Here is a 22,500-nt window from a genome sequence, read left to right as displayed (position 1 = left end):
TGACCCTTGACCCCTGAAAAATGGTTGAAATTATTATTATTATTATTATCATTATTATTACCATTATTTTTTTTCCTTCAGTGACGAAAAATTGTTTTAATTAATTATTTAATCTACTTATTTAATTTTAATCTTGTTGTTGTTGTTGTTGTTGATGTTTAAAAGTTGTTTAGTTTGTTTATTTTTTTCTTTATTTTTTTCTTTCGCTCGTTTTTCTTGTCATTCTTCTTATTATTTGTGTTGTTGTTGTTGTTGTTGTTGTTGTTCGTTGGTCAATCTCTCTCTCTCTCTCTCTCTCTCTCTCTCTCTCTCTCTCTCTCTCTCTCTCTCTCTCTCTCTCTCTAACAAACCAGTATCTAAGTATGCAAAAAAATAAACAAATATCAAAGCAAATTGTATCAAATCAATCACTAATAAAATATATAATACTTAACCAAAGACATCAGTTACCCATAAAATACCTCGTTTTCTTCTTTGAATTTATTAGAAAACTTACTATTTTTAAGGGGAACATTCATAAATTTTGTTTCCACGTTTATTTATAGATTCCAATTACTGTTATTATTATCATTATTAGCAGTAGTTGTAGTAGTAGTAGTAATAGTAGTAGTAGTAGTAGTAGTAGTAGTAGTAGTAGTAGTAGTAGTAGTAGTAGTAGTAGTAGCAGGATAGAAATAATAATAATAATAATAATAATAATAATAATAATAATAATAATAATAATAATAATAATAATAATAATAATAACAACAACAACAACAACTACTACTACTACTACTACTACTACTACTACTAAACAAGGAAACAAACAAACAGATTTCTTCTTATCCTTCTGGCAACCGTCAGAGAGAGAGAGAGAGAGAGAGAGAGAGAGAGAGAGAGAGAGAGAGAGAGAGAGAGAGAGAGAGAAAATGGTAACTGGCATCATTCCAAGGTTACGTGGGTTGACAACTTACATAATGTGAGCTAACTTTAATTCTCTCTCTCTCTCTCTCTCTCTCTCTCTCTCTCTCTCTCTCTCTCTCTCTCTCTGACCTCCTTTTCTTCCTCCACGTGGCATTCCCCTGAGAGAGAGAGAGAGAGAGAGAGAGAGAGAGAGAGAGAGAGAGAGAGAGAGAGAGAGAGAGAGAGAGAGAGAGAGAGAGAACTGCGAAATTTTCATTACGAGAGAGAGAGAGAGAGAGAGAGAGAGAGAGAGAGACTGCGAAATTTTCATTACGAGAGAGAGAGAGAGAGAGAGAGAGAGAGAGAGAGAGAGAGAGAGAGAGAGAGAGAGAGAGAGAGAGGCCTCGTGGTTAAACGGTCACTCAGCCTCCCACCCTCTCTCTCTCTCTCTCTCTCTCTCTCTCTCTCTCTCTCTCTCTCTCTCTCTCTCTCTCTCAGTTCCCCTCTTGCAGTGCTTAAGGGTATACCAGCTTCCCCTCTCTCTCTCTCTCTCTCTCTCTCTCTCTCACTCTCTCGGTTCACTGTTAAACTCTATACAACAACAACAACAACAATACTACTACTACTACTACTACTACTACTACTACTTCACCTCCCGGATCGTATGTAAGTAACCACTACTACTACTACTACTAATACTACTATCACTACTACTAATACTACTACTACTACTACTACTACTACTACTACTATTACTACTACTACTACCACTACTACTGCTATTACTACTACTACTACTGATTCTCTCTCTCTCTCTCTCTCTCTCTCTCTCTGAAGTTACATTATCGTATTTGGACGAGAGAGAGAGAGAGAGAGAGAGAGAGAGAGAGAGAGAGAGAGAGAGAGAGAGAGAGAGAGAGAGATTAGTGAATATATTGCACATTAAAACACACACACACACACACACACACACACATAGTATTAATTCATAGCCATTTTCCATATATTTTCGTTCACTGGGAGCGATTCATTCACTAAAAAAAATGCAAAAATATATCTGTCTTGTGTTCCGATGGGCCGCCATTAATCTATTTTGTTTATCTTCTCCGGTATTTTGTTGACATATTCTTGTTAGTCTTATTTTCATCTGTTTTTCTTTGTTTTAAACGTTATAACATTGGAAAAATTGTGTTATTTCATTATTTATTTATTTTTTTTATTTTTCAAGTGTGTTTCAATGTTTTTCTTGTAATGTGTTAGTTTGTGTTTCAATATTTAGTCTTGGAATGTCTCTCTTACACGTGTTGTATGAAAATAATAAGGTTTTTTAATATGCGTATTAATATTATTATTATTATTATTATTATTATTTTATGGTATAATTTAAACGTTTTTATATTTCAAAATAATATAACAGATATTTTAACCCTAAACATTTTAATACCAAAAAGAAGGTATTTAATTATTCACTTTATTTATTTATTTATTTATTTATTTTTTTGAGCATAAAATTCCCAAAAAGATTCGATTATTATTACTATTATCATTATTATCATAATTATTGGTGGTGGCTGGTACTGTATTCCGCGCGGGACGGTTCCAGTGTTGACATCTGACCAGTAGAGAGAGAGAGAGAGAGAGAGAGAGAGAGAGAGAGAGAGAGAGAGAGAGAGAGAGAGAGAGAGAGAGAGAGAGAGAGAGAGAGAGAGAGAAATGTGCGCGCGCGCGCGTACATTTTCAACACACACACACACACACACACACACACACACACACACACTGCATAAGCATATGTACAACGAAACACAAGGCAACACACACACACACACACACACACACACACACACACACACACACACACACACACACTGCATAAGCATCTGTGCAACGTAAGACAAGGCAACACACACACACACACACACACACACACACACACACACACACACACACACACACACACACACACACACACACACACACACACACTGCATCACCATCTATACAACGTAAGACAAGGCAACACACACACACACACACACACACACACACACACACACACACACACACACTGCATCACCATCTATACAACGAAAGATAAGGCAACACACACACACACACACACACACACACACACTGCATAAGCATCTGTACAACGTAAGACAAGGCAACACACACACACACACACACACACACACACACACACACACACACACACACACACACACACACACTGCATAAGCATCTGTACAACGTAAGACAAGGCAACACACACACACACACACACACACACACACACACACACACACACACACTGCATAAGCATCTGTACAACGAAAGACAAGGCAACACACACACACACACACACACACACACACACACACACACACACACACACACACTGCATAAGCATCTGTACAACGAAAGACAAGGCAACACACACACACACACACACACACACACACACACACACACACACACACTGCATCACCATCTATACAACGAAAGATAAGGCAACACACACACACACACACACACACACACACACACATCACCATCTATACACACGAAAGACAGGGCAACACACACACACACACACACACACACACACACACACACACACACACACACACACACACACACACACACACCTTGAAATACCTTGAAAAAAACACTGAATATTTACTGGGAGGGAGTGGAAGGGAGTTAGGGAAGGTACCACTCTGATAGCGACACGGTTGGGGGGCTTGTGACGTCACGGCGGGGGGTTGATGACGTCACAGCGGCCATTATTTACGTACGTACGTATTTGATTTTGAAAATGACCCCTTTAAAAAACGCAGCTAGACAGGAATGCTTTATAAATTCAGATTTGCCACATTTTTTAACTACTGCCAAAAATAACATCACATTTCAAAACGCAGTAGTATTAAAGATATCTAAAAAGAAGTATCTGGAAACTGTTGCAATTTTCACCCCATTTAAAATCGTTCAAATGTCCACCCATTCTGGCTTCAACATAACGGAAAACACTTTAAAAAATCTGAACTATTTTCTAAAACCATTTAAAGTGACCTACAAGCACTAATAAAAAATCTACCGAAAAAAAAAATTAATATTATTGCAAGTTGAACACGAATAAAAAGCAGTTTACGGTGCACGCATTTCACTGAGCGGGACGGCAACACATTTAAAAAAACACTAACTATTTTTTAAAACCAATAAGAACCTAGTACAGGCTCAAATCAAAAATCTAGTTTGGGCACCGTAAAAAAATACGCCGAAAACGGCCCTCTTATTTACACAAAAACAACGCCAAAATCACCACTTTTCACGCAACACACGCGCTCAAATAACTTAAAAAACAACGAAATATTTTTACAAACCATAAAATCTTAGCTACAAGCCGAAATAAAATACTTCGGAAATAAGAAAAATAATACTGGAACCGGAGGGGGCTGGGGAGCCTTTTCCAAGATGGCGGTCGGGGGCCAGTGGAGGGGACGACCAACCCTTCTCACTCATTTAAACCCTCGCCAAACTTAAACTAATTAACGGCAGGTATATCTAACGAGCGGATATTAAAGGCTGGTCATGTGGCTCTGCTTTGCGACAGTATTGGTTTAAAACACTCATAAATAAGATAGATAATGGCTGATAAATAGAGATGACCCAGATTGTTTACATTTTCATTAAGTTAAATTTTACGGTTTTTAGCAACGAGACGAGGCTGACACAGGGATATATTGTGCTGGAGGTTAGGTGAGATGCGTTAAAATGAGTTAAAACCGTGGATTGTTCAGTTATTCATTAAAAAGTTGCGTTAAGTTACCTAAATTTCTCATTAAAAAGTTACGTTGTTACCTAAATTTATTCTAACACTTCCTGACCTTACCTTTCCTGTGGTGGTGATGGTGGTGATGGTGGTGGTGGTGGTACCTTCCTGCCTCCTCGTCACTATGGCTGGCTGTCTAGCACCTTCTCACAGCCAAACTTTTCTTTATTTTGCTTGTTTTCACCCACTGCTGCCTTCGGGTGTCCACTGCTAGAGCCCACGCCTTCCTCATTATCAACTAAAGAAGGTTTAACTCATGGGTAAGCCTTGGCAGCCACTGTGTAGGCCTGGTTACACACAAACACACACACACAAAAAAAAAAACAAATTCTGTCAGGCTGGGAGTTGAAAAAGACGTGTACCAGCAACACCTGTAGACGCGACACACTGGTTAACGTCGGGCAGCAAAATCAAAGTTGCCAGATTGTTTTTGGCCATATTATCTTACTACACAGGTTGAAATTATTGTACTTCTGGTAAAATTATCGCACATATGTAATTATTCCAAATATTATGTAAAACTACCACTTTCCAAATACAGCAGAATTTAGGTTTTATATATGTATACAGTGGCGGCTCGTCAATAGGAACTGCGAGACTGCAGCCCCCCCAATGGATTTCTAGGATTCACGAAAATAATGTTAATTTATTTATGTTTGGCTATCATTCACATGAAAACACCAATTCTCATATGTTTATATAAAAAAAAATACTGCAAAACAATGAGGAAGTACGGAAATTATTTACTATAATTATTTACTATTTAATGATAGGAAAGCGGGGAGAAGTGGGAGAAGCTTCCTGGACTGCCTTCTCCGCAGTCTTGTCTCGACCCTTGCTGCGGTTGGGTGAGTGTCCTTGCGTCTGTCTTATTTTTGATCGTGTTTTTCAATTAGTCAGTGATGATTTTAAAATATTATTGATGAGTGATGGCTGGTGCTCACGTCCTTTGAAGAATGCATATGGTGGAGCCAGCCAGTGTTGTAGGCATCAGGGGAAAGTGCAAGAGCAAAGGTTGGTGCCCCTCGCGACACACGCCTTCCCCGAGTCATTGGCCACGATGAATGGTAAGCTGCTGTGTACCGTCGGCTGCTATGTAGCGGCTCCCACGTACCACTTGTTTGGCTTGTATGTAGCATTGTTGGGCTGCGATGTACTGGCTCTTATGTACCACTACTTTGGCTTGCATGCACACCAAACAAGGCTGCCATGTACCAGATGCCAAGTAAGGAAATAAAAACACACAAGATAAAACAAAACCATAAACATTGACATTGTATTGCAGTTGACATTCTTATTGCACTTTACGTCTCTTTAAATTATATTTTTTCATTGCATTTTTTTCGTTTTATCACTATGTGGTGATAAGGTACTTACTTATGTGTTAATACTATCTCAGGTACACAGCAGCCATGCGTGGTACACAGCAGCAGCCAGATACACAGCAGCCATGCATGGTACACAGCAGCCAGGGATGGTACATACAAGCCGGTGGTACATAACACCCAACGGTACATAGACGCCTGTTCCCCCCCTCTCTCTCTCTCTCTCTCTCTCTCTCTCTCTCTCTCTCTCTCTCTCTCTCTCTCTCTCTCTCTCTCTCTCTGCTGTATTTGGAAAGTGGCAGTTTTGCATAATATTTGAAATAATTACATATGTACGATAATTTTACCAGAAGTACAATAATTTCAACCTGTGTAGTACGATAATATGGCCAAAACAATCTGGCACGCTGCCCGTGAGTCGGCGGCAGTGTGCTGAGAGACGTCGCGGGTGGGGGGGGGGGTCTTGTTTACCCTTACTCCTGCAGACGGCCAGGGCGGGGGCAAGGAAATTGGTAAATATTGCTGTTATTATTATTATTATTACTACCACTATTGTGTAGAATTGAGACTATTAATACTTTTTACTAATAGGTGGTGATGGTGGTGGCGGTGGTGGTGGTGGTTTGACCTGAAGTTGAGAGGAAAAAAGAAGAGGAAGAAGATGCAGCATTATAAGGACATGTTTATTGACCTCATGGGGGGCACAATGGGTGAGTGACCGTCTGTCTGTCTGCCTGTCTGTCTGTCTGCCTGTCTGTCCGTCTGTCTGTCTGTCCGTCTGTCTGTCTGTCTGTCTGTCCGTCTGTCTGTCTGTCTGTCTGTCCGTCTGTCTGTCTGTCTTGACCAAATATCACTTATTTTCATTTTTTTGTATTTTTTTCAAACCGTTCATATTTGTCTTCGTTTTTTTGTGTTAATTTAAAGTACAGTGATTGTGTGGTGTTATGAGGACACGCCTTGTACCCAACCTAACCTAATTATAACAAAACACCCAAACTACTCTCCCAAACCCTTTTAAACACCCCAAACACTTAAAAAACACCCCAAAAACTCTCCCAGACCATTAAAAACACCCCAAACACTTAAAAAACACCCCAAAAACTCTCCCAGATCCTTTTAAACACCCCAAACACTTAAAAACACCCAAAAAACTCTCCCAAAACACCCAAACAATTCTCCCAGATCCTTTTAAACACCCCAAACACTTAAAAAACACCCCAAAAACTCCCAAACCCTTTAAAACACCCCAAACACTTAAAAACACCCAAAAAACTCCCAAAACACCCAAACAATTCTCCCAGATCCTTAAAAACACCCCAAACACTTAAAAAACACCCAAAAACTCCCAAACCCTTTAAAACACCCCAAACACTTAAAGAACACCCAAAAAACACTTAAAAAACACCCCAAAAACTCCCAAACCCTTTAAAACACCCCAAACACTTAAAAAACACCCAAAAAACTCCCAAAACACCCAAACTACTCTCCCAGACCCATAAAAACACCGCAAACACTTAAAACACCATTGAAACACCTAAAACCACCACAACACCTTAAATTAACAGACAAAAACACACACAGACATCCCTAAAATACCCTTAAACACCCCATAGCTTCCCTGATCCCCAAAAAAGACCCTTAAAATCCAAACTAACCCTAGAATATCGTTAAACTCCCTTAAACACCCCAAAAAACCCATAATAAATAATGCAGCCTGTTTAAACTAGCCCAAATCTAACCAAACACCCCAGAACACCCCTTAAACACCCCAAAACTCCCCAAAACACCCTTAAACATTATGTAACCTATTTAAATCCCCATTAACTTAACCAAAACACCCCTTAAACACCCCTTAAAACTCCCCAAAACACCCTTAAACATTATCTAACTTATTTAAATCCCCCTTAACCTAACCAAACACCCCAGAACACCCTTTAAACACCCCAAAAGTCCCAAAAACACCCTTAAACATTATCTAATCTATTTAAATCACCCTTAACTTAACCAAAACACCCTTAAACACCCCTTAAACTCCCCAAAACACCCTTAAACATTATCTAACCTATTTAAATCACCCTTAACCTAACCTAACCTAACCAAAACACCCCAAAACTCCCCAAAACACCCTTAAACATTATCTAATCTATTTAAATCACCCTTAACTTAACCAAAACACCCAAAAACACCCTTAAACATTATCTAACCTATTTAAATCACCCTTAACATAACCAAAACACCCAAAAACACCCTTAAACATTATCTAATCTATTTAAATCACCCTTAACTTAACCAAAACACCCTTAAACACCCTTAAACATTATCTAATCTATTTAAATCACCCTTAACATAACCAAAACACCCAAAAACACCCTTAAACATTATCTAATCTATTTAAATCACCCTTAACTTAACCAAAACACCCAAAAACACCCTTAAACATTATCTAACCTATTTAAATCACCCTTAACTTAACCAAAACACCCAAAAACACCCTTAAACATTATCTAACCTATTTAAATCACCCTTAACCTAACTTAACCTAACCAAAACACCCCAAAAACACCTTTAAACACCCCAAAATAACCTCAAATTTTAACCTAACCTACCCAAGCCCCTTCTTGACCTCTCGTGACCTGACCCGAACCCCAATATTACAGGTGGGACAGCGTGCGTGTACGTAGGGCAGCCCCTGGACACCGTTAAGGTCAAAATGCAGACCTTCCCGTCACTGTACAAGGGGATGGGGCAATGCTTCACCCATACCCTCCGCCGGGATGGGGTCAGAGGCCTGTACGCGGGCACCGTTCCTGCCCTCGCTGCTAATATTGCCGAGAATTCCGTGTTGTTTGCCTGCTATGGGGTCTGTCAGAAGGCTGTGGCTTGGGTGACGGGAGCTAAGGTCAGTGATGGGGTGATGGGGGTAGAGGTGATGGGGCAGGGTGACTAACGGCTTGTCAGGTATTCGGAATATTTCAAGGTAATTTGTGGATTTGTGTCAGTGAAAAGTTGCATTTTTTAACAAGTGATGGGTGATGCGATGGGTGAGGTGATGGGTTTCTTGTCTCCCCTGCAGCGTGTGGAAGACCTATCCACTCTGAGCAACGCCACGGCAGGGTTTTTCGCAGCATTTTTCTCTTCCCTCACCCTCTGCCCTACCGAACTCGTCAAATGTAGACTGCAAGCGATGAGGGAGTTAGCCTTGACGGAGAAGAGAGAGCCTGTGAGTAGTAGTAGTAGTTGTTGTAGTTGTTGTAGTAGTAGTAGTTGTAGTAATAGTTGTTCTTGTGCCTTCCCACTGGCCTCCTTGCCCTGTCCTCCTCCACACAGCATCTCTAGGCCTTCCACAGCCTTCCCACTGGCCTCCTTGCCCTGTCCTCCTCCACACAGCATCCACAGGCCTTCCACAGCCTTCCCACTGGCCTTCTTGCCCTGTCCTCCTCCACACAGCATCTCTAGGCCTTCCACAGCCTTCCCCACTAGTCTGTGTGGGCCTGGGACTCTAAGCTAACCTTCCAAACCTCCCAGAACACCACAGAACCATCCAAGCCAGCCAGAAGTCTACCAAACTTAAAAATCTTTCGATAAACACAAATTTTTCTCTATCCTAAAAACACAAATTTTTCACGCGCTATCCCCAGGTCCCCTACTTCTCCTCCCCTTCCTGCCCCCCCTACACTCCTTCCTACACCCCCACACGCGCCTGCACACCCGTACTCACACCTCCTCTTCCCCTGCAGGAGCGCATAGGGCCTTGGAAGCTCACAAGACAGATATTGAGGCAAGAGGGTGTGGCTGGTCTGTTTCGAGGGTTGACGTCAACATTCGCGAGAGAAATGCCTGGGTATTTTTTCTTCTTTGGGGGCTATGAGGCTTCCCGCGCCCTCCTCACCCCCCCAGGGAAGACCAAAGAGGAGATTGGTGAGTGTGTGTGGCTGTGTGTGTGGCTGTGTGAGTGTGTGTGTGTGTGTTTGTGTGTGGTGAATTTTTTTTTTTTTATTCTTGAGTTTTCTTGGTTTTTCTTGCTCGCTCTCTCGCTCTCACAGACACACCTGCGTTCCGTCCTCCATGCGTGTGTCTGTGTGTGCGTTTGTACGTGTGTTTGTGTGTGTGAATTGTGAGTTTTTCCACTTAAATGTTTGAAAATAGCTATCTTTTGTCTCTCCCCTTCTCTCTCACACACACACACACACACACACACACCTTCACCTACAAGAACGCGGGTGTGTACGCGTGTGTGTGCGTACATGAGCGTGAAAAACAAGAATATCACAATAAACAAAACATCTTTCTCAGTTTGTCACCCTTTCACCCTCACCCTCTCGCTCTCACCCGCTCCCTGCCCCCCCAGGCTTCACCCGCACCCTGTTCTGCGGCGGCGTGGCGGGTGTGGTGCTCTGGGTGGCTATTTTCCCTGCCGATGTGGCGAAGTCAAGGATCCAAGTGGCCGGATCGAAGGAAACTATGAGAAAAGTTGTTCTGGATATTGTCAGAAAGGAAGGTTAGTGGTGGTGGTGGTGGTGGTGGTGGTGCTGGTGGTGGTGTACCTAACCTAAGCTAAATTAAGTATATAGATTTACTTGCTCTCTCTCTCTCTCTCTCTCTCTCTCTCTCTCTCTCTCTCTCTCTCTCTCTCTCTCTCTCTCTCTCTCTCTCTCTCTCTCTCTCTCTCTCTCTCTCTCTCTCTCTCTCTCTCTCTCTCTCTCACCCCCACCCCCTCTCCCTCTCTCACACCCCCTCTCTCTCTCTCTCTCACACTCCCTCTCCCTCTCTCTCACACACCCCCTCTCTCTCCAGGATTCCTTGCTCTTTACAACGGCCTGGGTCCTACTGTGCTGCGGACCTTCCCAGCTACTGGAGCCCTTTTTGTGGCGTATGAAGGAACCAAGCAGATGCTACACAGTGTTATGGACTGAAGGGGTGTCTGAGTGCCCCATCATCCCCCCATCAACCCCCCATCACCCCCACGTCAGCTGATATATAAGGTAGAATTAATTTTTTTGTTTTTTTGGTTAAATTAATTTTTTTTTTTCTCGTTCTCTTGTTCCTTTAATTTCTCGACCAGTTTTCTATTATTTTTCTGAATTTTCTTATCTCCCCCACCACCACCCCCCCGCCCCCGTGACCCAGCTAGGTGTTAGGGACGTAAGAAAACCCCATTTGCTCATAAAGGTGCCTTTAAATACAATCTAAGTAGTATTCGATCCCTTAAGTGTCTGTCTGAGTGTGTGTAAGGAGGATTCAACACCTTATACTGGCTTCAAGGAATTTATAGTTGTTGTGAATGGGTATTTCAGGGTTTAAATGCTTGTATTATAATTTCCTGCGTATATTAAGAGGATTCAACACCTTATACTGGCTTCAAGGAATTTATAGTGAGGTTCTATGAGGTTTAAATCCCTCTGTGTGGTTTCAGAGAGCTTATAACGAGTTCCAATACTGTTTAGAAAGGATTAGATGCTCTCTAACGACCATTAAGGGGTTGAAGTGCTTGTTTGTGTCGTGTTTAAATATAATTGCATTTAATTCCCTCATAAGGTGCTTCTTGAACAACATGATTAGTCGGCTTTCCAAAGAACGTGAATTTGAATAGGATTAGATGCCTTAAAACCCCAAAGATTGCAAATTAAAAGGATCCAGTGCTTTATAATCGCAAAAGTCGTGTTTTATAAAGGATTGGATGCCTTAAAATCCCAAAGAATGCAAATTAAGAGGGTTCAATGCTTTATAATCGCAAAAGTCGTGTTTTATAAAGGATTAGATGCCTTAAAACCCCAAAGATTGCAAATTAAGAGGATCCAGTGCTTTATAATCGCAAAAGTCGTATTTTATAAAGGATTGGATGCCTTAAAACCCCAAAGAATGCAAATTAAGAGGGTTCAGTGCTTTATAATCGCAAAAGTCGTGTTTTATAAAGGATTAGATGCTTTAAAACCCCAAAGATTGCAAATTAAGAGGATTCAATGTCTTATAATGCCAAAGTCGTATTTTATAAAGGACTGGGTGCCTTTAAACCCCAAAGAATGCAAATTAAGAGGATTCAGTGCCTTATAATCGCAAAGTCGTATTTTATAAAGGATTGGGTGCCTTAAAACTCCCAAAGATTGCAAATTAAGAGGATTCAGTGCCTTATAATCGCAAAGTCGTATTTTATAAAGGATTGGGTGCCTTAAAACTCCCAAAGAATGCAAATTAAGAGGATTCAGTGCCTTATAATCGCAAAGTCGTATTTTATAAAGGATTGGATGCCTTATAATGCTTCCGAACGTTATAGAATAGAATTAAATGCTCTATAATCCCAAAGAATGCAAATTTAAGGGGATCCAGTGCTTTATTAACCCCAAAAAGTCGAATATTATAAAGAATTGGATGCTTTATAAACCCAAAGAGCTTATAGACAATACCTGGTGCTTTATTAACCTAAAAATCCTGTATTAGATGACACTGAATACCTTAAAATTAAACATATATATTAAAAAAGAATCCAATACCTTATAATCCCCCAAAAATTATATTAGGAATTAGGATTCGATTCCTTATAACCCCAATATTGTGTTTTTTAAAGGATTCGATGGCATATAACCCCAAATATTGTGTTTTTTAAAGGATTCGATGCCTTATGACCCCAAATATTGTGTTTTTTTAAAGGATTCGATGGCTTATAACCCCAAATATTGTGTTTTATAAAGGATTCGATGCCTTATGACCCCAAATATTGTGTTTTTTAAAGGATTCGATGTCTTATAACCCCAAATATTGTGTTTTTTAAAGGATTCGATGCCTTGCAACCCCAAATATTGTGTTTTTTACAGGATTCAATGCCTTATGACCCCAAATATTGTGTTTTTTAAAGGATTCGATGCCTTATGACCCCAAATATTGTGTTTTTTAAAGGATTCGATGCCTTATGACCCAAAATATTGTGTTTTTTAAAGGATTCGATGCCTTATAACCCCAAATATTGTGTTTTTTAAAGGATTCGATGCCTTATAACCCTAAATATTGTGTTTTTTAAAGGATTCGATGCCTTATAACCCCAAATATTGTGTTTATAAAGGATTCGATGGCTTATAACCCCAAATATTGTGTTTTTTAAAGGATTCGATGCCTTATAACCCCAAATATTGTGTTTTTTAAAGGATTCGATGGCTTATAACCCCAAATATTGTGTTTTTTAAAGGATTCGATGCCTTATAACCCCAAATATTGTGTTTTTTAAAGGATTCGATGGCTTATAACCCCAAATATTGTGTTTTTTAAAGGATTCGATGCCTTATAACCCCAAATATTGTGTTTTTTAAAGGATTCGATGGCTTATAACCCCAAATATTGTGTTTTTTAAAGGATTCGATGGCTTATAACCCCAAATATTGTGTTTTTTAAAGGATTCGATGGCTTATAACCCCAAATATTGTGTTTTTTAAAGGATTCGATGCCTTATAACCCCAAATATTGTGTTTTTTAAAGGATTCGATGGCTTATAACCCCAAATATTGTGTTTTTTAAAGGATTCGATGGCTTATAACCCCAAATATTGTGTTTTTTAAAGGATTCGATGCCTTATAACCCCAAATATTGTGTTTTTTAAAGGATTCGATGGCTTATAACCCCAAATATTGTGTTTTTTAAAGGATTCGATGCCTTATAACCCCAAATATTGTGTTTTTTAAAGGATTCGATGGCTTATAACCCCAAATATTGTGTTTTATAAAGGATTCGATGCCTTATAATCCCAAATATTGTGTTTTTTAAAGGATTCGATGCCTTATGACCCCAAATATTGTGTTTTTTAAAGGATAAGGTTATCTATAGGTTTTATCTATAGAATAAATAGGTTTTTGTAGGTTTAAATAGGTGAAAATTGTTATAAAAGACGTTTGTAGTTTTAAATGGTGCTAAAAAAATAATTAAAATGCAAAAAAAAAAAATGAAAAAAATAATAATATATAGATTTGTAGAATTTTTAAATATTTCGAAGATTTAAAAGAAGAAAGGATTTTATAGAACCGTTGCAAATTTTTTAAAAGTAGAAGTAGGAAAATAAATATAGAATAAGTAGGTTAGGTTAGGTTTAAATAGGTGAAAATTGTGAAAAAAAGACGTTTTTAGTTTTTAATGGTGCTACGAAATTAATGAAAAAGCAAAAATCGAAAAAAAAATAATATATAGATTTGTAGAATTTTAATTTTTCGTAGATACAAAAAAAAAATACAGAACCGTTACAAAATTTAAAAAGGAGAAATATGAAGATAAATTAAGTTTTTTTTTTTTTTTGTAGGTTTAAATAGATCAAACTTTACAGAACCGTTACAAAATTTTAAAAAGGAGAAATTTGAAGATAAATGAAGATTTTTGTAAGTTTAAACTGATCAAACTTTACAGAACCGTTGCAAAATTTAAAAAAAGGAGAAATATGAAAAAAAAAGCTAACAATTTTAAATAGATAAAACACACACACACACACACACACACACACACACACACACACACACACACACACACTTGCAGCTTCAATAAACGTTACAAACTAAGAAAATAAATAAATAAAAAAAACAAAAGAAGGTGTTCTGTCTGTTTATATAGAATTTAAACCCAATATTAAGGAATCTTGTAGCCTCACACAGAATCTAACACCATTTAATATTTCCCTTGACGCATATTTGAGTCTCACAAGGGATCAGATCGTCTTTGTAGGAAGTATAGACGTTTGAAACCTCCAAAAATCTCCTTAATTATGTTCTAAGATGTTTTATAGCCTCACATAGAATCTAACACCATTTAATATTTCCCTTGACGCATATTTGAGTCTCACAAGGGATCAGATCGTCTTTGTAGGATGTATAGACGATTGAAACCTCCAAAAATCTCCTTAATTAAGTTCCTATGTCTTGTCAGGGCTCAGCGAAGATCAGATTCCTTTTTCTGAGTCTATAAATGATTGAAACTTCCTAAAAATCACGTTTAGAATAAGTTTAAGGGATCAGATTCCTTTTCTGAGTCTATAAACGATTGAAACTTCCTAAAAATCATGTTTAGAATAAGTTTAAGGGATTAAGTTCCTTTTCTGAGTCTATAAATGATTGAAACTTCCTAAAAATTACGTTTAGAATAAGTTTAAGGGATCAAGTTCCTTTTTTTGAGTCTATAAATGATTGAAACTTCCTAAAAATCATCTTTAAAATTAGTTTATAGATTCAGATCGTCTTTTTCGAGTCTATAAGTGATTGAATCCGCCAAAAATCTCCCAAAAGTAAGTTAGTATCTCTTACAGTATTAGATAGAATTAAATCGTCTTTTCTGATTCTATAGATGATTGAATCCGCCAAAAAGAAAATAAATAAATAAATAAATAAAATAACTGTAGGATTAGATCGCCTTTTCTGAATCTATAGATGACTGAATCTGCCAAAATAAATCAATAAGTAGATAAAATTAAATAAGTATAGGATTAGATCGCCTTTCCTGATTCTATAGATGACTGAATCCGCCAAAAAATAAATTAATTAAATAAATATAGGATTAGATCGCCTTTCCTGATTCTATAGATGACTGAATCCGCCAAAAAATAAATTAATTAAATAAGTATAGGATTAGATCGCCTTTCTTGATTCTATAGATGACTGAATCCGCCAAAAAATAAATAAATTAAATAAATATAGGATTAGATCGCCTTTCTTTCCGCCAAAAAAAATGAATAATTGAAATAAATATAGGATTAGATCGCCTTTCCTGATTCTATAGATGACTGAATCCGCCAAAAAAATGAATAATTGAAATAAATATAGGATTAGATCGCCTTTCTTGATTCTATAGATGACTGAATCCGCCAAAAAAATGAATAATTGAAATAAATATAGGATTAGATCGCCTTTCCTGATTCTATAGATGACTGAATCCGCCAAAAAATGAATAATTGAAATAAATATAGGATTAGATCGCCTTTCTTGATTCTATAGATGACTGAATCCGCCAAAAAATGAATAAATTAAATAAATATAGGATTAGATCGCCTTTCTTGATTCTATAGATGACTGAATCCGCCAAAAAATCTGAAATAATAATAATAATAATAATAATAATAGTAATAATAATAATAACAATAAACACTTGGCTAATATTTTAAGTATTTTTATGATGAATTTTTATCGTTATTATAATTTAGGCTTGTAGGCAGCTCAGTTTAAACGCTCTCTCTCTCTCTCTCTCTCTCTCTCTCTCTCTCTCTCTCTCTCTCTCTCTCTCTCTCTCTCTCTCTCTCTCTCTCTCTCTCTCTCTCTGTTTGTGTAGAAATATTACGTTAATTCATCTATTTATTTATTTATTTTCGTGTTTGTTATTATTATTATTATTATTATTATTATTGTTATTGTTATTGTTGTTGTAGTATGTGTTAAGTACGCCATTATTTGTTTTTTGCTATTTTTCTGTATAATTTAATGAAGTTTTGGAATATTTAGTTAGAGAAAATGTTAATTAAGGATATTTCTGGTGATTTTTTGTGTATATATAATTTTTTTTTCATATATTTATTAATTTTTATTTTTATTTATTTATTTATTTTTTTTTCGGAATAAATTGATTGATGATAATATGAAGAGTGTTTATCTTCCCCCTTCTTAATTAATTAATGTAGGACTTTGTTTAATTTTGTTGTCGTTTGTGTTTAATTGAGAATCGTCTGTTTGTTTGTTTGTTTGTTCGTTGATCTGTTTTATTTATTTGTTTATTTATTCATATTTTTGCTTAATTAATGTAGAATATTTTTTTTACTATTTTTTTCGTTTTTTTTATCTATTTTATTTATTTATTTATTTATTTTAATTAATCTACAATACTTATTATTTTTTTATTTACATTTTTCGTTTTTTTCTTTATTTTATTCATTCATTTTACTTAATAAATCTAAAATACCTGTTGCTATTTATTTGTTTATTTATTTACTCTTCTTCTTCTTATTATTATTATTATTTCGGCCGATTTTGCAACCCGAGGACTTTTTCTTTAACATTGGGCAACCGTCACGCTGAGTGGATGCCCTTCCTAACCTCGGACACTGGCCAGGATGCAAACCCGTGCCATCGATAATTTAATCTAGAATATTTATTGCATTTAAACCTCAACAAAATTTATCTAAAATATTTACTGTATTATTATTATTATTATTATTATTATTATTATTATTATTATTATTATTGTTGTTATTTATTTATTTAATGGCGAATATTTTATCTATGGGGTATAAATTATTAAATATTTATCGTCTCTAGTTCAGAATATATTAATTTAGAATATTTGATAACCATATTTTTCTCTTTATTTTTTTCTAGTATAGTTTAAATAAAATTATTAATGCTAGGATAAAAAAATTAAATTAAAAGAGAAGCAATGCAATCGTTAATTTATTTTAGGCTTGGTGTCTCTCAACATGGCCGCCGTAACCAAAGGAGCCTTATTAAACATTTCCCACCTCCAATAAATAAATAAATAAATAAACATAGATGAACAAATAAATTACAATAATAAACAAATTCATAAAGAAAATCATTAAGAATTATTGTTTTACTTCTTATATAGTTTGAATACAATTGCAGTTACGATACACGAGCCTATATTTATTTATTTTAGGCTCGGCAGTCAACAAAAGGCTATACCTGATGTAAAGTTATTAATAGACTCGTAAATTCAGAATACTTTATTTATTTCATTTATAATACTTTTTTTTATTGACTGGGGTTTGTTTACATTGATAATTTTTAGGCTCGTTGTCTTTCAAAATGGCCGCCGGGATCACTAAACTAAATTATCAAAACAAACCTTGAAATTAAGTAAATCAGCAAAGAAAAGAAGTAATACGATAAATAAATAATATAAATAAATGCAAGAAGTAAATAATTAACCTTAAAACAAAAACTACGATAAATATTTACTTGAATATCTTTACATTAGTTATTTTTATGCTCGATGTCTCTCAAGATGGCCGCCGGCGTCATTGAACTAAATTATAATCAAAACAAACCTTGAAATTAAGTAAATCATTAATTAAAACAAACGATACGATAAATAAATAATATAAATAAATATAGAAAGTAATTCAATAACTTTAAAACACAAAATAAGATAAAAAATTTAATGGGATTTATTTTAGGTTCGTTGTCTTTCAAAATGGCCGCCGGTGTCAGCTATTCTTTCAAAACAAAACCTTAAATTAAAACAAACGAACAAAACACACGAAAGAAAAATAAAAATAAATAAATAAATAAACAATAAAAACACCCAACACCTCAAAATAAACATGAACAATAAAGAAATAAACGAAACAATAAATAAACAACAAAAAACACAAACTGGCAACTGACACCATAACACGCTTAGGGCTTGAGCGAGGCAGAGACAAGAAAAATTAACAAAAAACAACAAAAATAACAAAAACCACAAAACACAATAAAAAAATAACACATGGGGAACCTCGCAGACACATTCACCCACGCCGTGACGAAAGAAGGTGAAGATAGAGACGATAATAAAGGAGATAGAAGCAAGAGAAGATAACTCAAGCCTAGCCAACTGTGATCCTACTTAGGCTAAATTTTTCTTTGAATTTCGCTTTTTTTTCAATTTTTCGTCCGTTGTCTGGTGTTTTCCCGGGATGTGGTGGTGCTGGGGTGACCTGGGGTGACCTGGGGTGTAGCGGAGGTCAGGGGTCACCGTAGATCATGAAGAAACTGAGAGAGAGAAAAAAAAATACGTCAGAGAAATTGTTTATTGTTTGTTTGTTTGTTTGTTTGTTTGTTTGTTTGTGTGTGTGTGTGTGTGTTTGTGTGTTTAATATATTTGTTTTGCTTTTTTGCTTGTTCGTTATTTCTATGTTATTTATTAATTCATTTCTGTCTGTATGTATGTATGTATGTATGTACGTATGCATCTCTCTCTCTCTCTCTCTCTCTCTCTCTCTCTCTCTCTCTCTCTCTCTCTCTAACACCTCAAAAACCCAAAATATTCCCCAAAAACACCCCAAAACACCCTTAAACACCCCAAAAACACCTCGAAACACCCTTAAACACCCCAACACACTCAAAAACAGCCTTAAACATTCTAAAAAAAACAAAAAACACCCTCAAAAACACCCCAAAACACTCAAAAACACCCCTTAACCCTCAAAATACCCTCAAAACACACGATAACACTCAAAAACACCCAAAAACACCCTTTAAACTCCCCAAAACACCCAAAAACTCCCCAAAACACCCAAAAACACCCCAAAACACCCAAAAAAAACACTCTTTAACACCCCAAAACACCCCAAAATGACCTCTACCACCCCCACAACACCCTTAAACTCCCCAAAATACTCAAAAACTCCCCAAAACACCCAAACACACCCCAAAACACCCCAAAAAACACCCTTTAACACCCCAAAATGACCTCTACCACCCCCACAACACCCCCACATCACCCCACACTCACAGACTCACCTTCAGATCAGCTTCACCCCTGGTCGGAGCCTGCTGGAGGAGGGGCAGTACTCAGCATATTCCTCCCATGTGCACCCCACTTCTGTACAACATTCTGACGTAATGGAGGGGGCGTGGCGGGGGTAGCGGGGGTGCAGGGGGTAGCGTGGGTACTTGGAGGGGTACCTGTGCCACCTCCCGACCCCTCCTCCTCCTCCTCTTCCTCCTCTCTTTTGTCTTTCTCGTCCTCCTCCTCCTCCTCCTCTTCCTCCTCCTCCTCCTCCTCGTATCCAGGTTGTCACGAATAAATTTGCTTGTTGGACGCGAAGGAGTGGGGATCTGGGGGGGGGGATAGGGAGAGGAAGGGGGGTAGGGATGGGGAGAGAAAGATTGTTGTTGTTGTTATTCTTGTTTTTTCATTTTTTTTTCTTTAATTTCTACTACTACTACTACTACTACTACTACTACTACTACTACTACTACTACTACTTTTTTTTTCTGTATGAGTGACACTGGCCAAGGACAACAAAAATCTAATAAAAAAAATGTCCACTGAAATGTGAGTCCCACAAAAGGGTCAAAGCAGTGGTCAAAAATTGTTGAATAAGTGTGTTGAAACCTCCCTCTTGCAGGAATTCAAGTCATAGGAAGGTGGAAATACAGAAGCAGGCAGGGAGTTCCAGAGTTTACCAGAGAAAGGGATGAATGATTGAGAATACTGGTTAACTCTTGCGTTAGAGAGGTGGACAGAATAGTGGTGAGAGAAAGAAGAAAGTGTTGTGCAGCGAGGCCGCGGGAGGAGGGGAGGCATGCAGTTAGCAAGATCAGAAGAGCAGTTAGCATGAAAATAGCGGTAGAAGACAGCTAGATATGCAACACTGCGGCGGTGAGAGAGAGGCTGAAGACACTCACTTAGAGGAGACGATACATTCAAAAACTTTAGATAGGCAGGAAATTAAAGCAATAGGACGGTAGTTTGAGGGGTCAGAACGGTCACCCTTTTTAGGAACAGGTTGAATTTGAATATAGGCAAACTTGCAGCAAGAAGGAAAGGTAGATGTTGACAGACACAGCTGAAACAGTTTGACTAGGCAAGGTGCAAGACAGAGGCACAGTTTCGGAGAACAATAGGAGGGACCCCATCAGGATAATTAGCCTATTACTACTACTACTACTACTACTACTACTACTACTACACTCACCTCTCCCCCTCCTGCCCCCCCTCCTCCGGGTTGGGGGGAGAGGGGTGGCTAATCTCAATGGTCGTGGAGGGGAGATGAAGGGAGACCCCCTCTCCCCCCATCCTCTTCTCTCCCACCACCCTCGCCCCTTCCTCCTCCTCCTCCTCCTCTTCTTCTTCTTCTTCTTCTTCCACGTTCTTCCTTGCGCCGTCTCCATCTGTAAGAAGAGTAGGAGGAGGAGGAGGAGGAGGAGGAAGAATTTTGTGGAGAGGAGGAGGAGGAAGGGGACAAAGGAGGAGGAAGAGAGGAGAAGAGAAGAGGAGGAGGAGGAGAAGGAAGAGGACAAGGGAGGAGGAAGAGGAGAGAAGAGAAGAGGAGGAGGAGGAGGAGGAGGAAGAAAAATAGTTATTAAATTGGCAATTATCATTATTATTATTATTATTATTATTATTATTATTATTATTATTATTATTATGAATACCAGTACTCTCTCTCTCTCTCTCTCTCTCTCTCTCTCTCTCTCTCTCTCTCTCTCTCTCTCTCTCTCTCTCTCTCTCTCTCTCTCTTCCCTCCCTCCCTCCCTCCTTCTCCCATACACCCCCCTTTTCTCCCCCCCCACACACACCGTAGAGGGGCGGCTCGGGGGGCGGGGCAGCGGGGTGGGGCGGGGCGGACCTTCTAAAGACATCCTTGCCACAAATTGAGTCAAGGTTGTGACGCAGACGGAGGCGACAGAGGGCAAGGCGTTCCTCACTCCAAAGGGCCTCCCAGTCACGCGCGTCCCTGTGTGGGGGTGGTGGTGGTGGTGGTGGTGGTGGTGGTGGTGGTGTTGAAAAGGAAAAATGTTTGGTTAAGTTTGGGTCTGTTAGGTCAAGATTACAACAACAACAACAACAACAACAACAACTACTACTACTACTACTACAACTACAACTACTACCACTACTACTGACCTGTTCTCAATCTCCCCAAGCAGGTCAGGGTCAAGAGAGGTGGTAGTGTTGACCGCTACCACCACCATCACCACCACAATCTGTAACAATAACAATAACAATAATAATGGTGATGGTGGTGGCAAGAATTATAACTTAAAAGGTGGAGAGGTGGACGCAACATCTATTAATGCTGCTGGTGTGGGTGTGTCTATCGCAACCCTCATATTTCCTGACATTGGTGTTGTGTGCCCTCGTCAGACCAATAGGATAGACTGACATGTTGGCTGGTTCATATAATTGTATATAATTACCACGAGTAGTTGAAAAGACGGGGAATTTGTAGCTCTTGAGGAATAAGTTTGAGTGTATTCATTAACACCAACTAGTTTTTGAATAGGTCACGTAACAGCTGTTGTGGATAAAGCTGTCGTGAAGTTGGAACACAGCTGTGCTTGTTGAAAAGTGTGAGAATCTTAAGGAAAGTCACAAATTCTTTAACTTAGATACTGTTGGAACAAACTGTACCACCTAAATGTGACAAATATTTATGTAAAGGATGTCCTAGGAATGGAAAACATACCAGAATATGAACTTGAACTTACTTAAATGGTTTGAATTATGAGGTCACGAGAAGGGTTCCTGCTTAACCTTTGACTAGTGACCCCTACAAGTGACCTATCAATATGAAAGCTGTTATGACCCCACTTAGATCGACAGAGAGGAGGTTACACAGGTGAATAATATGCAAGGATTTATCACCAGGAATTTGAGGACATTCAAAAGAGAGGGTGTTAAACTGACGGAGGCTTGACCACATACTAGACTCCCCTTCAACAAATTTTAAAGCCATTGTCCGGTTCCACCCCCTCTGAGAACTGTTTATGGTTCATCCAC

At 38.1% G+C, this 22,500-nt stretch overlaps 2 protein-coding genes across 4 annotated transcripts in view; one reads left to right on the top strand and one right to left on the bottom strand.

Moving 5' to 3' along the window:
• The first annotated feature begins 1,410 nt into the window (after nt 1-1,410).
• Nucleotides 1,411-15,684, top strand: LOC135095588 (mitochondrial ornithine transporter 1-like). 3 transcript variants are annotated; one of them, XM_063996502.1, is made up of 7 exons: nt 1,411-1,551; nt 6,634-6,752; nt 8,700-8,941; nt 9,116-9,262; nt 9,780-9,960; nt 10,391-10,540; nt 10,837-15,684. In XM_063996502.1, exons 2-7 carry the CDS (start codon nt 6,704-6,706, stop codon nt 10,953-10,955), a joined length of 888 nt encoding a protein of 295 aa, XP_063852572.1. In that variant the 5' UTR covers nt 1,411-1,551; nt 6,634-6,703; the 3' UTR covers nt 10,956-15,684. The 3 variants fall into 3 exon arrangements, with proteins under 3 accessions (XP_063852572.1, XP_063852571.1, XP_063852570.1); XM_063996501.1 differs by lacking the exon at nt 1,411-1,551 and adding an exon at nt 5,562-5,784; XM_063996500.1 differs by lacking the exon at nt 1,411-1,551 and adding an exon at nt 6,477-6,554.
• Nucleotides 15,685-18,628: 2,944 nt separating this feature from the next.
• The window catches only part of LOC135095432 (uncharacterized), a 5,483-nt gene continuing 1,611 nt past the window's right edge, over nt 18,629-22,500 (bottom strand). Inside the window, exons 2-6 of the mRNA XM_063996268.1 lie at nt 21,625-21,704; nt 21,297-21,454; nt 20,693-20,888; nt 19,512-19,829; nt 18,629-18,761 (exon numbers count right to left, since the gene is read on the bottom strand). Coding sequence (XP_063852338.1) covers nt 19,514-19,829; nt 20,693-20,888; nt 21,297-21,454; nt 21,625-21,704 — 750 coding nt within the window. The 3' untranslated portion in view covers nt 18,629-18,761; nt 19,512-19,513. The remainder of the gene's footprint in view (nt 18,762-19,511; nt 19,830-20,692; nt 20,889-21,296; nt 21,455-21,624; nt 21,705-22,500) is intronic.

The sequence above is a fragment of the Scylla paramamosain genome, chromosome 49 (assembly GCF_035594125.1).
Source record: "Scylla paramamosain isolate STU-SP2022 chromosome 49, ASM3559412v1, whole genome shotgun sequence".
NCBI classification, from domain to species: Eukaryota; Metazoa; Arthropoda; class Malacostraca; order Decapoda; family Portunidae; genus Scylla; species Scylla paramamosain.
Note: the sequence above shows the minus strand (reverse complement) of the source record. Positions and strands in the feature narration are given on the sequence as shown.

Coding starts and splice junctions, on each gene's coding strand:
- LOC135095588 (XM_063996502.1), top strand. CDS start 6,704: ATGCAGCATTATAAGGACATGTTTATTGACCTCATGGGGGGCACAATG. Junction 6,753..8,699: donor CCTCATGGGGGGCACAATGG/GTGAGTGACCGT, acceptor CCAATATTACAG/GTGGGACAGCGTGCGTGTAC. Junction 8,942..9,115: donor CTTGGGTGACGGGAGCTAAG/GTCAGTGATGGG, acceptor TCTCCCCTGCAG/CGTGTGGAAGACCTATCCAC.